General features: G+C 48.1%; 1 protein-coding gene across 15 annotated transcripts; it reads left to right on the forward strand.

The window, feature by feature from the left end:
- The first annotated feature begins 1,217 nt into the window (after window positions 1–1,217).
- Ces3 (carboxylesterase 3) lies at window positions 1,218–15,879 on the forward strand. Of its 15 annotated transcripts, none has more exons than XM_046434825.2 (14): window positions 1,256–1,361; window positions 2,151–2,282; window positions 2,474–2,678; window positions 2,785–2,923; window positions 3,069–3,202; window positions 3,704–3,857; window positions 3,973–4,077; window positions 5,458–5,556; window positions 5,900–6,040; window positions 11,042–11,122; window positions 11,937–12,084; window positions 12,750–12,899; window positions 13,064–13,142; window positions 13,260–13,843. In XM_046434825.2, exons 2-14 carry the CDS (start codon window positions 2,243–2,245, stop codon window positions 13,453–13,455), a joined length of 1,671 nt encoding a protein of 556 aa, XP_046290781.1. In that variant the 5' UTR covers window positions 1,256–1,361; window positions 2,151–2,242; the 3' UTR covers window positions 13,456–13,843. The 15 variants fall into 15 exon arrangements, with proteins under 15 accessions (XP_046290778.1, XP_046290786.1, XP_046290792.1 ...); XM_046434824.2 differs by lacking the exons at window positions 2,151–2,282; window positions 13,260–13,843 and adding exons at window positions 1,697–1,798; window positions 15,371–15,879 and having other exon boundaries at window positions 1,265–1,361; XM_046434819.1 differs by lacking the exon at window positions 2,151–2,282 and adding an exon at window positions 1,697–1,798 and having other exon boundaries at window positions 1,265–1,361.
- Window positions 15,880–17,454: the final 1,575 nt, after the last annotated feature.

A 17,454-nucleotide genomic window follows, 5' to 3' on the forward strand; every position in this document is an offset into this window, starting at 1 on the left:
AATACTAACACATGCTAGAACTTGGATAAACTTCAATATAAAACATTATGCTAAGTGAAAGAAGTCAGACCTAAGAGGTCATGCATCATATGATTCTTTTTATATAATATATCCAGAATAAATAAATCCATTGAAACAGAAGCAGATTAGTGATTACCAGAGGAAATAGAGAATGATTACTTATTAGCTTACAGGATATTTTTCTGGAGTGATGAGATTTTAATAATTAGAGAAGTGTGGTAGTTACATAACATTGGGAATACACTAAACAACACTGAATTGTACCATTGAACTACACCCTCAACCCTTCTTATTTTTTATTTTGAGACAGGGTCCCACTTAATTGCCCAGAACCTGTGATGTGATTCTCCTGCCTCAGCCTCCCGAGTAGCTAGGATCACAGGCATGTTCCACTGCACCCAGCTCAATTGTCAACTTTTAAAATTTCACCTAAATTTTCTAAAAAAATCAAATTAGTTTCCTCCACCTGGCATCAGAGCTCAGGCACACCTCTAGCAGAAAGAATGAACAGCATACCCCTTACCCAGGGGCCTACTGGCCCATTCAGAGTTGCGCTCCAAATCATTGGCCACCCTTCCTTCAGGGCATCTTGAGGAGCACACAGGGTCTTGTGAGGATCACTGAAGTGGGAGAGCTGAGTTGTTTGTGTTTGTTTGTTTGTTTTTCTTAAGCAAAAAACATTTTACTTTCTCATAGCTTCTGTGGGTCAGGAATTCAGAACTGTTTAGCCTGATGGTTTAGCCTGCTCAGCGTCTCACATGTGCTTGTAGTTAGAAAGAGTTGTGGTTATCTGACGTCTTGACTGGGACTGCAGGATCCACTTGCAAGATGGCTTATTCACATGGTTGTTGGCCAGAGGCTTCGGTTCCCATGTGTATCTTCAGGGCATGACAGCTAAAATCAGTTTGAGAGGTTCTGATGGTCTGTCTACTTCATTGCTCCAGGCCTGAAGTGAGGCAAAGAATATCATGCGGAAGAACCTACAGAGGAAAGCAGCTCAGCCCATGGCAAATAGGAATTAGAGTAAGAGCTGAGATCTGAACATAGCTGGGCTATCATATTTTGTCCTCTGCAAGGGACTTTCCCAGTTCTGCCCCTGACTTAATCAGAGCATGAGACATGAAGCTGGTCACCAGCCAAGTGGGATGGACTATGGAGGTTTAAACAACATCGCCCTTTAAATATCGACGGTGTCAAAGGTCAGGGTTCCAAAGGTTTTATGTTCTGTTGCTTCTGCCCACAATCCATTGTGAGGAGCATGAGGACAGTGGTAAATTCTGGGTCCAGTGCCCTGGTATGGGTGGGCTTTCTGTTTCTGGCATTTACTACCACGGCCACTGGTAAGATACACTGAACAGCACTGGGTTTGAGAGTGAAAATATCTGGGTTGGCAGGAAGACCAAGTGAGGAGGGGAGGGAGGTGAGTAGGGATGGGGAAGAGTGGGTGGCCAGCTCAGGGAAGGGGCACAGCTTTTAGGGATGCCGAGGTGTGTGCATACAATATGGGTAGGGGCTCTGCCTTTGCTGTGTATGTGATCCCCAGAGCAGCCATGTCCAGGGACACACTTGTCCTTTGTTTTAAGGGGACTCAGGATTTATTTTAGTTGGGTATGGTAAGAAAAGCAGATGTGCAAAGGGCTGTCACAAAGAAAGAAGTTTATTCACTGTTGCCTAGAAATAGGAGATGCACCATACCCTGCAGGGCCACCCAAGGTGGCAGAGGGAATGAAAGGAAAATGTGGACATGAACCTTTATTGTTTCCTCAAGCTGGAATAGGTAAGTAGGCTTAGCAGGCTTGAGATAGGCTAGTTTGAATAATTTCAGCAGAGTCTGGAGCATAGAGGCTCTGTCCCAAGTTGTCTGGTCCCTGGCCCTGGAGTGCTCAGGGCTAGTGGATAGTGGCCAGGATTATGAAAGTCCATTGAGGAGGTGGCTGGGGTATGGCTCTGGATAAGCTCCTATTGAATAACTTGCTTCCCAACATGTTGTGTCCTCTTTAGAAACTGGCTGACCCTGGGAGAGGCAGTCCCTCCAAGATCAACAAGGCTCCAGATGACAAACATAATATAGAAAAAAAGAATAGAATATAGAAAATAAAGACATGATTATTAGAACTTTTTTTTTTTAGCAGATGAATAATCTGAGGTTCAAGTGGACAAGTGGGCCCAAGGCCCAAGGCCCCACAGCAAGTCTGGTTTGGTGTGGAGGGAAGCAATAACGATGCCAAGCCAAAAGGAGGAAGTTGGGGGTACTCAAAGGGGTAATCAGAGGGCCCAGCTTGCAGACTGCTGGGAGGTTAACTATGGTGCTGCATGGCAGTGCTCAGCACAGAGCCTGGAGGAACAGGTGCTCAGAGAGCAAGTGTTTCCTTCACTCTGAGAGATCATCTTTCACCCCATCCTCTCATGGACCCTGCAAACTCACCCCATGGCCTCTGTGTCCTGCCCTCAGGGCCCAAAGTCACTGGTCCTGAAGTGGACACCCCACTGGGCCGTGTGCGAGGCCGGCAGATGGGTGTGAAGGGCACAGATCGCCTCGTGAATGTCTTCCTGGGCATCCCGTTTGCTCAGGCACCCCTGGGCCCTCTCCGGTTCTCAGCCCCGCTCCCAGCCCAGCCCTGGGAGGGTGTGCGGGATGCCAGCACCGATCCCCCCATGTGAGTAGCCCAGGCAGGGGTGGCCAAGCAGACAGGTTGTCAGGGGTCTATCTTCCAGGAGTTATGGGGCTGACCAACTGGCCCTCGGGCTCATCCTTGGCCACAGGTGCCTGCAGGATGTGAAAAGAATGAACAACAGCAGATTTACACTCAATGGAAAACACAAGCTCTTCTCTGTTTCTGAGGACTGCCTGGTCCTCAACATCTACAGCCCAGCTGAGACCACTTCAGAGACCAGGAGGCCGGTATACAGCCCAGAGATCCATGTCCACCCTGCCCACCTGCCATTCTGCTCCCTGCTGTTCCCAAACCACCTTGGAGGTCCTGAGAATGCCTTGGGCAGCTGGGTCCCAGAAGCTGGGGGTCACTGCTCCATGGTTATCTCTGCAGGTCATGATATGGATCCATGGAGGCTCTCTGATTGTTGGTTCTGCCACCTCCCAGGATGGATCAGCACTGGCTGCCTATGGGGATGTGGTAGTAGTCACAGTCCACTACCGCCTTGGGCTCCTTGGCTTCTTCAGGTGAGATGGATAGCCTGCAAGAAGGCATTGACTGCCCTGGAAAAGTCAACCCATGAGAAGAACTAAGGACCTAGAATAGATGTCCAGGGCCTAAATGGAGAGCCTTGCAACCCTGAGTATTGGGGCAGAGGAGGATATCTCCCTAAGGCTTTACTCTGGGGATGGGCCCAGCCAAAGCTGGAATTATACATTGAACTTGGTCCCTAGGACAAATGATATTGGCTTCCTGGGCTAGGGCCACAGTCCCAGAAGGGATTGGGGGCAAAGAGCAACAAGCCCAGGCAGCCACTTGAGAGCCAGTCCTGTCTGGCTGCCCTGCTAAGCTTGTCCACACCACATACTGGGTGTATAGGTGCCAAGCATGGCTCATAGCCAGGTGACTTTGGGAACAGAGGAAGGTTCATGATCCTGGTGGCTAATTCAAAGTAAATCTGCAATGGCCAAGGAAAATATGTCTGGGGAGTCAGTTTGAGCTAACTACTGCCCCATCCTGTCCCCTAGCACTGGGGACAAGCATGTGCCTGGCAACCAGGGCTTCCTAGATGTGGTGGCTGCTCTACAGTGGGTGCAGGAAAACATCACCCCCTTTGGGGGTGATGTCAACTGTGTTACCATCTTTGGTGGATCTGCTGGTGGTGCCATCGTCTCTGCACTCGTGAGTCATCACAGGGAGCTAGCAATTGGGGCCAGGCTGGGAGGGCTACTGTAGCCCCATACCTCTCGGCTCCTGCGCTCTTCTAATAGTCATCAGTCTTCTCCACTGCACCCAGGTCCTGTCTCCGATGGCTACAGGGCTATTCCACAGAGCCATAGCACAAAGTGGGGTCATCACTCTTCCAGGGCTCATGGAACCCAACCCATGGCCCAAAGCTCAGGTCTGCATTTTCTTTACTCTCTTACTCCATGTGTGCTGGTCCTAAGGTCTCAGAGTGAGAGATGGTCACTGATGGGGAGCTTCCTGTTGTCAGAGAGGAACAAACCAGGATGAATAACACACAGTACCTGTGGAGGCTCAAAGGAAATGACTATATTTCAGGGGCTGGGCAGTCAGGCATGGTTTCCTGGAGGAGGCCACCCCTAAATGGATCATCTCTGGCCCCCTCCCCAGGATGAGATCTTGGGGAGCACACCTCTCCCCAAGGGTGCTTGGGGAACTCTCCATTCCCAGTCACCCTGCTGCTTGAGAGATTTCCATTCAGCTTCTAGATCCGCCCCCCCCCCCCACCCCTAGACTCTCACTGACAGCCTTGCAAGGAGTTGCTAGGGGAAGCCAGAGAGTTCTCGAAGGGGAACCGCATGCACCTGCAAAGGCTGCAGGTGTGAGACAGTGAGAGGTCCTGGAAGTAGGAAGCCATCAGGTAGGGAATAGGACATGTTAGGGAACAGAGCAGGAAGTAAAGGTGCTGGAGAAGTAGGAAGCGTTGCAGAGACCTCACAGGCCGTGCAATGGACCTAGACTTGATCCAGAGGGCAGGAAGAAGCAGGGCAAAGATGAGTCTGAACTACTTGGAGTGGAAGATGGGCTGAAGGGAGCAACTCTGGAGGTCAGGAGGCCCGGGAGATGGTCAAGGAAGAGCCCAGGCAAGAGAGACCATGATGAGGCAGGGCAAGGCCAGCAATAGAGACAGGGACAAGGGGAGGCTGGGTCAGTAACCTCGCCTGGCCCCAGCTCCCATCTAAGGTAGAAGAGCAGCTGAATACTTTAACCCCTGGTGCAAGATGATTCAGGAACCTCAGCAGGGCACAGTGCCTCTTAACTGGACAACAGGAGCCTCCTGTCTATGGCCTCACCATGGAGATTTTCTCCACCTCAACTTTAGGTCCTTCCCTGTCTCCCTTGAAGCTGTCCCTAACAGCCTCACTTCCTACCTGACCCCTGGCCTGCTCCAATCGTGGCACCCCCTGCATCCCCAGACTGTGGCCTGATGGAGCTCCTCCCACTCCGCACCCTACCCCGGTCCTTGTTCCCTACCCAAACTGTATTGACACAGAAAAGAACACAGTTCTCAGAGGGGCAAAGGGCACTCATTCCATCCTCCCTCAACAAGGAATGGCATTTTGATGTCACTGGGGGCCACACAGAGCAGGGATGGGCCTCTCAGGGTTGGTGGCAGGTATCTGGCCAGGCTTGGGCCTGATCTGTAACGTAACAGCCCAGTATTCTACAAACACAACCCCTCTGTACGAGAAGGAGTAGACTGGAAGGATGGAGACGGGGGGGGGCTGAGAGGGAGGCGTGACATGTGTTTCTCCAGAATGTAGCACGCTCCTTGGCTTGCAACTCTGACTCCCCGGCCGAACTGGTACAATGCCTTCAGCAGAAGAAAGGGCAGGAGCTGATCAACAGCCTGTCGGTATGCAGCCTCTTGGGGGATGGTGACAGACAATAGCACAGAAAAGGTCCTGTCCAGCACCTATGGGAGCAGAGGGGAAGTTACCAATCTGAGGTGAGACTTGGGGCAGCTATCATGAGAGGAAGGAGATGAGGGTCCACCCCAGCCCCAAGGGTAGGCCCTGGCTGCTAGGGAAGACATCTGTTTGGAAGCAGTAGTTGCTCCAGGTCTCCTTACTCCCCGCTGGACCCTCCATCTCCTCAAGGGTCAGTCACTCAAACATGCATCTGGGTGGCCCTTAGGATTCCCATCCTTTGAGGCTTGGTCCTGACTCAGGGACCTCCTGCCTTGTTTTCTCCTGCAGAATAATATGATCTCTTCCTACACCATTGATGGCTCCTTCTTTCCCCAAAGTCCCCAGGAGCTCATAAATGAGCGGCAGTTCCACTCTGTGCCCTTCCTCCTGGGTGTCAACAATCATGAGTTTGGCTGGCTCATTCCCAAGGTGAGTGTCCTCCAGCATCTATGCCCTTCAGGTCCCTTTCCAGCCAATCTGCTTCTACCCCAATGTCCTCATGACAGTCCTGTGCACTGAGCGCTCCTTTCCTCCCATTTGGTAGGTAAGAAAGCTGAGGCTCAAAAGGTTTAAGGGACTCTCTCAAGGTCACTAAGCTTCATTTTCATAAGGCATATATTTCCTTTATGGAGATCAAGCTTTTGCCCAAAGTGGTCTGGGCAATTCCGATCCACAGAACTCTCCTGTTGGGATCTTGTCTCTACATTAGACTCTGTGAGACTAGTTAGTTTGACTCTATGCCTGAGAGACTGACTACCTAAGACTCTGAGATTTCAGACAGCATCAAGTCATGGGACATGTACTTTCCAGTCCATTCTGCACACAGAACTCCCCACAAAATATCAACATTGTGCTTTCCTCCTGAGCGTCTTATTATTATCATTCTCACTTGTCTACTCACCTCTGCAGAAGTCTTTTTTGTTTGTTTGTTGTGGTGCTGGAGATGGAATCAAGGGCCTTGAATGTGCTAGATAAAGCACTCTACCATTAAAGCTACACCCCCAGCCCAACAATTATTTTTAATGGCCGCAAACCTCCCACAAAGAAAGGGTCTCATCTTGTTTCTTCACTTCGGCATTTGGGCAGCTTATAGTTTTCGCTTCTGCAGCAAACAGTGCAGTGAACACCTTCATGTCCACAGCTTTTGTCCTCTAACTTATTCCTTTGCAATCAATCCCCAGGAGGGGCACTGCTAACAGCATGAAAGGTTCTTGTTCTCTTGACACTCAAGGACAAAGACTGTACAAGTTTCCAGGTCAATGTCCCAGACTCTGGCAGACAGCTTGCCGTCACACTATTGACAGGCAGCTGTGAGCACAAAAATGACAGAGTGCCAACCTGGTTGACTCCCAAGACCTGTCCAAGCTTGCCTATGCCCAGGATCTAAGCTGAGGTCGTTTCTCAGCTTCAGGGAATCTGAGGGCTGCTCCCTACATCTGGGGCAGGAGCTGATCACCCCCGCCCCTTAGTCATCCACAGTAGCACAGTTGTAAAATTTTCAGCAAACTCGATGTTGACTAAATATCCATGGTAAAAGCTTTAGCCATGGAAAGTAATCGATACCTCTCGTGGAAACCCCTCCACTTCTTACATAATGCCATTGGCATAGCACTTTCCAAAATTTCTACACCAATTTACCCTGCCACCAGCAACTTGAATCCACAAGTTTCCTTGCAAACTTACCAGCACTTACAGATCATCATTTTAAAAATATGAGTTTTATTGAGATATCATTTATACACCATGAAAATTCACTCCTATAAAGTCTAGTATTTTAGTATATTCAGTCTAGTTTTTAGTATATTTGCAAAGTTGATGTCACTGCTATCTTCTTTTTTAATATTTTTTAATTGTAGATGGACACAATATCTTCATATTTATTTATTTATTTATTTTATGTGGTGTTGAGGATGGAACCCAGGGCCGCACGCATACAAGGCAAGCGCTCTACCACTGAGCCACAACCCCACCCTCACCCCCACCCCAGTCACTGTTATCTTATTCCAGAATATTTGCATCACTCTAAAGAGAAGCCCAGTTCCCATTAGCAGTCACTCCTCGTTCCCCCTCCTTCAACCTCTAGCAACCACTAATCTATTTTCTGTCTTTAATCTACTTTCTGTCAAATCTATGGATATGCCTATTCAGGACATTTCATATAAATGCACACATAAAATATGTGGCTTTTTGTGTCTGACTTCTTTCACTAACATGATGTTTTCAAGGTTCATTCATGTGATAGCATGTATCAGTACTTCATTCCTTTTTATGGCTGCAGAGTCAATTATATGGATACCATATACCACATTTTGTTTATCCATTTGTCAGTTGATAGACACTTGGGTTGTTGCCACCTTTTTGGTTATTGTGCATAATTCTGCTACACAAATTTATTCATAAATTTTTGTGCAAATATGTTGTCCATCACTATAAGGAAACACTTGAAGCTGAGTAATTTGTAAAAAGGTTTATTTAGCTCATAGTTTTGGAGGCTGAAAGTCCAAACAACATTGTGCAGATTCTGATGATGGCCCCATGGCTGGATTACTAATATCAGATTACAACACAATGGTAGGAGTAATCACATGCAAGACAGGAGAGGAGGGGCTCTTTAATAACAACTGGTTTTTACAAGAACTCACCAGGAGTCCCATGAGAACTATGTTAATCCTTCCCCACAGCCCCCATGTTCCCAATAACTAGGCCTCACCTCTTAAAGGCCCACTCTTTCCCAATATTGCCATACTGGGGACTGAACTTCCTACACATGAACCTGAGGGGCAGGGTGGAGAGACAGAGACACTCAAACCACATCTACATGATCGCATATATGTTTTAATTTCTCTTGATTATATATGTAGGAGTGGAATTGCTGGATCATATGGCAAATATATTTGATCATTTGAAGACCTGCAAGACTGTATTCTAAAGTGACTACACCATTTCCCATTTCCTCCAGCAGTATATGAGGGTTCTAATTTGTCTACATTCTTGTCAACGCTTGTTTTGATTCTCTCATTTTTATTCCAACCACCCTAGTGGGTGTGAAGAGGGTGTGCATTTTCCTAAAGATGTTTGAGTATCCTCTCAGGTATTTATTGGCCTTTGTTTTTTAGTGGTGCTAGAGATTGAACTCAGGGCCTTATGCATGCTAGCCAAGTGCTCTACCGCTGAATTCTATCCGCAGCCCTATTGGCTATTTTTATACCTTCTCTGGAGAAATATCTATTCAAATCCTTTGCCCATTTTAAAAATTGGATTATTTGTCTTTTGTTGGTGTTGTTGTTGAGTTGTAAGAGTCTTTTTTATATATATTTTTGTCTAAAGATGGACAGAATTTCTTTATTTTGTTTATTTTTATGTGGTGCTAAGGATCGAACCCAGTGCCTCACACATGCTAAGCAAGCACTCTGCCTCTGAGCTACAGCCCCAGCCCCGAGTTGTAAGAGTCTTTTACATATTCTGGATACAAGTTCCTTATCAGACATTATTTGCAAATGTTTTCTTCCACTCTGTGCATTGTCTTTTTACCTTCTTGGTAGTATCCTTTGAAACACTCAAGTTTTTTATCTTATGAAGTTCATATATTTTTTATTTTGTTGCTTGTGCTTTTTGTGGCATATCTAAAAAGATGGATTGCTTGATCCAAGATTACAAAGATTTAGCCCTATGTCTTCTCCTGAGAATTTTATAATTTTAGCTCTTCCATATAGGTCTATGACTTATTTGAAGTTAATTTTTGAATATGGTTTTAGAGGTTTTGTTGCATATGGTTTTCCAACTGTCCTAATACCATGTTGTTAAAAAACCTTCTTTATCTACTGAATTATCTTGGCATCCCTGCTTAAAAATCAATCGCTGTGAAGGAGAATCTCTCAGGACCTCTCTCCTAGCTTCGGGTGGGTAGCCATGGTCAACCTTGGCTTGCCGTCCACCCTATCTTTACATAGTCTTCCCTCTGTACGTGTCTGCCTCTGTGTACAAATTTTTCTGTATTCAGGGATACCAATTATTTTCAATGAGATCCCACCCTAATGATTACCTCTGTAATCATCTTAATTACCCTTTTTTGGGGGGAAGGGGTGTTTGTTTTGTGGCACTGGGGACTGAACCCAGGGGTGCTCTACCACTGAGCCCCTTTTATTTTTTATTTGGAGATAGGGTCTCTCCAAGTTGACAAGTCTGTCCTCAAACTTGTGATCCTCCTGCCTCAGCCTCCTGAGTAGCTGGGACTACAGGCATGCACCATCACACCCAGCTTAATTTAAGTACTTTTGTTAAGACCCTTTTCTCCAAATAAGATCACCTTCTGATCTAACTGAGGGTTAGAAGACACTGTGTGCTCATTTGTGAATTTTTCATTCTTATTCTTACAAGATTAACAAAGAGCCTAGTAGCAATGAAATGAATTTTAATAACTAACATCTCCATAGTGCTTAATCTCTGTCAGGGCTACTGTGTACACTAACACACTCAGTCTTCATGACAGTCCTGGGAGGCAGGTGTGTTAGTCAGTTTTTTGTCACTGTGACAAAAATACTTGACAAGAACAACTTAGAGGAGAAGTTTATTTGGGGGCTGATGGTTTCAGAGGTCTTAGTCCATAGACAGCTGCTGGCTCCATCGCTCTGAGCCTGAGGTGAGGCTGATCATCATGGCAGAAGGGCATGGAGGAGGAAAGCAGAAGCTGGAAGCAGGAGGAGAGGGGCAGGGGAAAGATAAACCCTCCCAGGACCCACAATGACCTACTTCCTCCTACTAGATCCCACCTGCCAATAATCCATTCAGCTATCAATGAACTAGGAAAGGGGTTGATCCACTGATGAGGTCAGAGCCCTTATGTCCCAGTCATTACCTTAAAGCCTCACCCTAAACCTTGCTGCTTTGGGGATCATGCTTTTGACACATGAGCTTTCAGGAACACATTCTGGATCCAAACCACACTAGTAGGTTATTATGATTCTTTGTTTATGGATTAGGAAACTGAGGCACAAAGAATTTAAGTACCTTGTCCCAGGTTGTGTACCTAGTAAGTGGCAGAGCCGAGACTTGAACCCAGGGAGTCAGTCTTCAGTGTTCTAAATTATAACTTATATAAAGCTAACATTTGACATTTTTAACTTTGCCTGTAGCTCTTGCTATAGCCCCTGGAAGTCTTAATGTTATTCCATAAAAATATTGAAAAACTTTCTCTCATTTTCTGTGGTGCTACCATCAACCACTGCCTGCTGCATGTGATACTACTGTTCCCAGTCACCACTACCCCCCACACCAATTTGAGGTTTATCTTTTGAGGTCTTTGGACTTGTGGGTTTGTCCATAATGAGTGTATGGACACAGGGTTGTGAACACGCTCTTGCCCTGCCCAGAGCTGGGAATGGGGAGGGCTGTGGTCCAGCTATACTGAGAGGGCCTTGGTTGTCCCTGCAGGCCTGGGGTATTCTGGATAAGATGGAACAGATGAGCCAGGAGGACATGCTGGCCATCTTGAGACGCTTCTTGACTGATTCGGTGAGCAAGAAGCAGGGGGAGGAGGCTGGTAGGTATCTGATCCAGCACAGTCTCAGCTCCTATCCTTCGCCCTCACAGATACCCAACCTTCACCAAGCCCCTTGACCCAAATGCTGAATTTTTGTTCCACTGAAGGATCCCCTTAGGCATGAGTCAATGTGGTTCTCAAAGGAAAATCATCATCACCATCATCATCATCGTCATCGTCACTGTCACTGCTCCTTAATAAGTAGAACATCCCGTGTGCTGAGGACTGTGCTATCCTGAGCACAAGGATAGGCATTCATGTCCTTCATTCATCCCAGCACGTCTGTGAAGTAGGGACTTTTATTATCTCCATTTTACAGATAAGGAAACTGAAACTCGTGGTAGATAAGGGCAAGAGACAGATCTTGAGTCAGCTCTGTCTAACCCCAGAGCCTAAGCTGTTGGATGCCAGATGGAATTATAGTCAGACCCCAGCCCTGGTCACTTTCCCAGTTATCCCAACCACTCCAAGTCCATGTCTACTCTTCTGTTCTGGAAACTTCACAAACCTGCCAGGCAAAGATCACCTTTCAGAGAGGCTCAATCACCCCGTCGAAAGTCACACAGCCAAACAGTGACCACAGAACTAGGATTTGACTCCAAACCTGAGCTTATCCTACCCAGACACCATCTAGAATTTCCAGAGAAGCAGGGAGACAGGTGGCTGACCCCTGGAATATGAGCTCTGGCATTTGAGGGAACTTATTCTGGAGAGCATAGGGCTTCTTGGGAAGGTCTGTCACAGTTATGGGAACTGAGCAGGCCTGAGCATGACCTCTTGCCCCAGGATGTGCCCCCTGAGATGATGCTCACCATCATAGATGAATACATAGACAATCACTCAGATGCACAAGCCAGACGCCACAGCTTCCAGGAATTGATGGGTGACATCCTTATCTGCATTCCCACCTTGAATTTCTCAAGAAATCTCCAGGGTAAGCCTATCCCTGACCATCTGCCCCACCCTCCCTACTTGAGCCCAGGAGCTGGTTATCACAGGTAACATTACCCTGATGCCCTTTGTCTTACACCCTTCTGCCACTCCCAAAGCCCTCTTTCTCTGGGATGCAGCATCACAGTAGTGAGAGGTATCTCTGGCAGAATACCTTGCAAAGGAGAAAACAGAAGCTCAGAGAGGTACAGTGATTCATCAAAGGTCACCCAGAAGGGCTCTTCACAATCCTCAGGGGTTAATTCAACGTATGAATAATTTTGTCTTCTTTTCATACTTCTCCTGGGAGACATCTTGCTTCCATCAAGCCCGGCTGCCATTCCCTGACACAGTTCTAGAATAGCTCCAAGTTCTTAACTTGGTGACCTCCAGAAAGATGCTGAACTATATTCTGTGCCTGGCTTTCCTCATTTGTAAAATGGGGATAATCTAATTCAAAATTGTTATGAAGATTAAATAACTGATCACACATATAGCTCATGGAGCAGGGACCCAACACCTAGCAGTAGTTCAGTAATGCTTGCTGCTAATCATGTTATCTTCATCATTTGTATGATTAAGATTGATGTTTTCACAAGTTTGTGCAGCCAAGGGCAGGCCCTGATCATGCTGTGGGCACCTAACTCCGATCCTTCCCTTTTTCTACAGATTCTGGAGGCTCCGTCTTTTTCTATGAGTTCCAGCATCCACCCAGTTCTTTTGTGAAGATCAAACCAGCCTGGGTCAAGGCTGACCATGGAGCTGAGAGTGCCTTCATGTTCGGGGGTCCTTTCCTTATGGATGAGCGTTCCCTCCTAGGTACGGGCAGACAGACAGACAGACATGCAATTCCTGGGCTGCCGTGCTCCAAGGTTCCAGAGTGGGTTTGTCGGGACAGAGGTCTCCAGCCAGCTGCAGAGACCCTTGGATTCCTTCCAGGTCCCTTCTGACCCTGATCCAGGTCTAATTCCCCCATCCCCCAGCCTTTCCAGAGGCCACAGAGGAAGAGAAGCAGCTGAGCCTCACCATGATGGCCCAGTGGACCCACTTCGCCAGAACAGGGTGAGTGAATGAGCATGACTGGCTTTGAACCTGAGATTTGGGGACTGAGACACTCAGATCTGCCCCCAAGAGGGTCAGCACAAAAGGCCTTGGTTCTCATTCATTCCTCTCTCTCAGGGACCCCAATGGCAAAGGGCTACCTGTTTGGCCCCGGTTCAGTAAGTCAGAGCAATACCTGGAGATTGGCCTGGTGCCACGAATCAGGCAAAAGCTAAAGGAGGCCCGAATGCAGTTCTGGACAGAGACGCTCCCCAGGAGGATCCAACAGTGGCACCAACAGCAGAAGAGCAGGAAAGTCTCAGAGGAGCTCTGAGGCAGGCCTGGGCCTTCTAGACTAGGACCAACCCAAAGGTTATCAAAGTTCCAGGAAGGCGGCCTCTTTTTCTGCTCCTGCCAAGACACTTTAATCTAACCTAGGCTATTCTAGGCTCATGTCCCTTAAAACAGCCTCTCAAATCAATCAGCCTCTGCAAGACTGGTGTAGCACTCTTTCGAAATGTCACCAGTCTACTTCCTGCCTCTGGGCCTTCGTACAAGTTCCTGCTTCTCCCTAATCTGTCCTGCCACTGGCTTCATGGCAAGTTCCAGCACATTCTTCAAACTCTCTGGAGAACCACTTTCCCCAGGAAGCCTTTCCAGCCCTCCCCAAGCCATGTGGTCCTGAATAGGTGTTCATTAAACCACAGCCTGCCCTAGGTTCACACTGTCTGTGTCTGGGTCTTTGTCCCCACCAGAGAAGGTCTCTGAAATTGAGGATCAAACTGACCTTACTCTGTCGTCCATAACAGGATGAGGCAGGATCTGGACCCAGGAGATATTTGGAGGGTAAATGGCAGGCAGAGAATTTGTGAATGATGGCTGTTGGACTTGAACTCAGCCCCTCAGGGGCCACAGCCATGGTCAGTCCCCCTCAGGTGTTATCTGCCCTGGCCAGGAGGGTGGTTTTCAAAAGCATTTCAGGAGTATGGAAGTCCTGGGACACCAGGGGGATCCAACCTAGATGAGATTTTAGCCCCAGAAGCCTCCTATTAAGGTTAAGTCCCCTTCTCTCTGCCACCTGGTTTTGGCTCCTACATAACACAGAACAGAATTCAGCAGAGCAACTAGGCAAACTCACTAGACACAGTCTTCTCCAGTTACAGCCTTGACACTCAGGAGCTGGGACACAAGCTCCCAGCCCTAGTGCCTGGGTTCTTCCCTCTCTTCCCTGGGGGAAGATGAGGCTGGGAGGGTAACTCAGTGATAGTGTGTTTGGCATGTGTGAAGCCCTGGGTTCAATCCCCAGAATCATTTAAAAAACAAATCTTGATTTCTATATTCTCCCAATGTCTTCCCTTGCCCTACTACCCTATTTTACCTATTCCAATCCCACACCTACTCTTTCTCAGCCAGAGTTCCTGGCTATTGATGGTTACATGAAAAGCATTTGCAACTAGGACTATTATGTTCTGGGAAAACCCATTTGGGGCAGGAAGGAGAGACACAATGCCAGTGGGGTTCTGAGTCATGCCACTCCCCTGCCAAAAGCTCCCTGTGACTTCCTGTCTCCCTGAGGACAAGTTCCCATGGCATTGAAGTTCTCCTGTTCTCAACACCTCCCCTCCACCAGAAAAGTTTTCCCCATGAACTGGTAGAGAGCCTGACCAGTAAACAGGCCCCATGTGTGTTTCTGGAACTCAAAAAGCTGTGAAAACACAGACATAGACCAGTCCAGACTTGGGGGACAGGGAGGAAGGAAGGACACCTAAGCAGAAATCTGAAAAATCAGAGGGCACTCAATGTGTTGGCCAGAGTAGTAGACTACAGGGGAGAAGTGTGCCTGGAAGAGGGGACAGCAGGAGCCGGGGACCAGAGGACAAGATGTGCTGAGGGAATGTAGCTCTGAATAGGTGGAAAGATAATCAAAGATCAGACTGCAAGGGGCTCATAAGCTGTGATGGGGGTGTGGGCTGAAAGCAACGGGAAGGTTTTAACCAGGGACAAATTATGCAGATTTGTCATCTGGAAGACGGTGCTGGGGTGTAGAGGCTGGGACAAGAAGAGAAGAAAGGGGTCAGTGTGGACCTGCAGGTAGATGGAGAGGCACTGGTGGCCTCTTGACTTTGAGTCTTCAGACAGTCTTAGTGACTGATGGGTCACGAAGGTAAGAGGAGGAAGACTTCCCAGGATCAACCTCCATGAAAGTCAACAGAAGCGGCACTGGGAACCAAGGATCTGATTTTGTGCAGAGTCGTCATCCTCCAGGCCTGAAGGTACAGGCTGAATGGCAGCCGTGGAGGAACCTCATCAGCTTCCATGTCACCATCACCAGCAGGCCTCTAAGTGTGTGAATCAGCCGGTGAACACTTAGACCCTGACCGCACACAGGGAGAGAGGGGATTGGCTGGCAGCACCCCCAGCATCTGGGAAAAGCACCCCTACAAAGCTGATGCTCTGGGGACTCTAATCCTTTTGTCTCTCTATTCTCTCTTCTCTGGGTCACTGTCCCTGAGGCTCACCTACTGCCCCTCTCCTGCCTCTCAGAGTATCCTTGACCAACTGATGTTCCTAACCCAAGGACCCAGCAGCCACACATAACTGAGGGGAGAAAGTCACAGAGTTAGGGCTGGGGATGTGGCTCAAGCGGTAGCACGCTCGCCTGGCATGCGTGAGGCCCGGGTTCGATCCTCAGCACCACATACAAACAAAGATGTTGTGTCTGCCAAAAACTAAAAAATAAATATTAAAATTCTCTGTCTCTCTCTCTCTCTCTCTCTCCCTCTCTCTTTAAAAAAAAAAAAAAAAAGAAAGTCACAGAGTTAGACAGACATGGTCCTGCAGGGCATGGACTGGCTGGACCCAGAATGCCTCCATGTGACAGGGCCATAGGAAGGGCCATATGATGGTTGAGCACCAGGGGGCGTTGCAGCATCAGACGCATTCACATGAACACAAACAGGGACATGGGCCAAGCAGATGTTCACAGTGAATGTGCACAAGCCTGTACAAACCCAAGGATAAGCTTAGTACCGCACATCAGCAGTCTCATATATACATGCTCACTGATAGAGTTCCAATCCAGTTTGACCACTTACTGGACGTGAACATTTGGAAAAGTTCTTTATCCTCTCTGTTACTCAGTGCTCCCATCTGTAGAATGGGGATGATAGTGATTCCCTTCACACGTCTGCTGTGAGCATTTGAAAAAACATTGAACATAAAGTATCTAGCATGGTGTCTGACACCCAGAAAATGCTCCCTGGTTTAGGTCTGGGCACAGACTCCAATTGCACTCGGAAAAAAAAAAATCATATGGCAACGTCAACTACCACAAAAGGTGAAAAAATGCAAGGATGTTAGGGTGTCATGACTTTCATCTGGGCTTCTTCCACCTAAAAATAAATTTTGGACTTGTGGCTGTCCAGAATAGTTATCAGGTACAGCCCTATGGCATCCTGAATGGCAGGCTGAGTGCTCTATGGGAGCCCCTGACCCTTCCTGGGGTCTCAGGACAGCCGTGGTCTAAGTCCCTCCCCACTCTGCCTATAGCCAGCCACGTTGGACTTGCCACCTCCCACCTGCATACAGGTTCCCAGCCTAGCCTGCCCAGGCTCTGGGAAGGCAGTTGCGATGACAGAAACTTGTTAGAAGATGCCATCTCTGCTGCCCGGAAATAGCAGCACCCAGTCCCACCTCTCCCCCTCTCCCTGCCCTGGACCTCAAACCTCGCTCTGATTAGCTCCAGGTCTCTCATGCCTGGGGGCATTAATGCCCACTAGAGCATATCCTCAGGTTGTGGTTGCCCCTCCCTCAGCTGGACCTCCATGATTCCAAGGGCCTTGACCAGGGCCCTAGGGCACAAGGCAATAGTTGGCTGTAGGAATGGTGTGGGGTCCAGCCACCAGAAGACCTATTGAGCTGTCCTCTGAGCCCAAGCTTACACACATCCATCCCCTAGTTCTGGGCAGTCATCCTTACAGATTATAAAACTGAGACTCAGGAGAGGGGAAGCCTTTTGCCCAAGACCTTGAAGAGAGTCAGACCTCATGCTTATGTTTGTTGACCTCCAAATGGCAAGTCTTTCCCCTTCCAGAATTTGTCCTCCTGTCTAGAGTGGACTTTCCTGGTGCTGGAGTTGGAGTCTTGGAGTTTGTGATTCTAATTAGTAGCAAGGCCAGCAAAGAAGGCCTGGTTGAGGGTGGGAGATGTCATTGTAAGGCAATGGCCTCAGACTACAGCTGCTCAGCCCACAGACTTGCCACAGACTTCTCTCACCAAGACTCTGGGGTTGGCCAGTGTGCACAAGGACCACCCCAAGCTAACTTCATGGCCT

Source organism: Marmota monax, unplaced genomic scaffold (genome assembly GCF_021218885.2).
Source record: "Marmota monax isolate L192 unplaced genomic scaffold, Marmota_monax_Labrador192_F-V1.1 WCK01_AAM20220418_F8-fsc00024, whole genome shotgun sequence".
NCBI lineage: Eukaryota > Metazoa > Chordata > Mammalia > Rodentia > Sciuridae > Marmota > Marmota monax.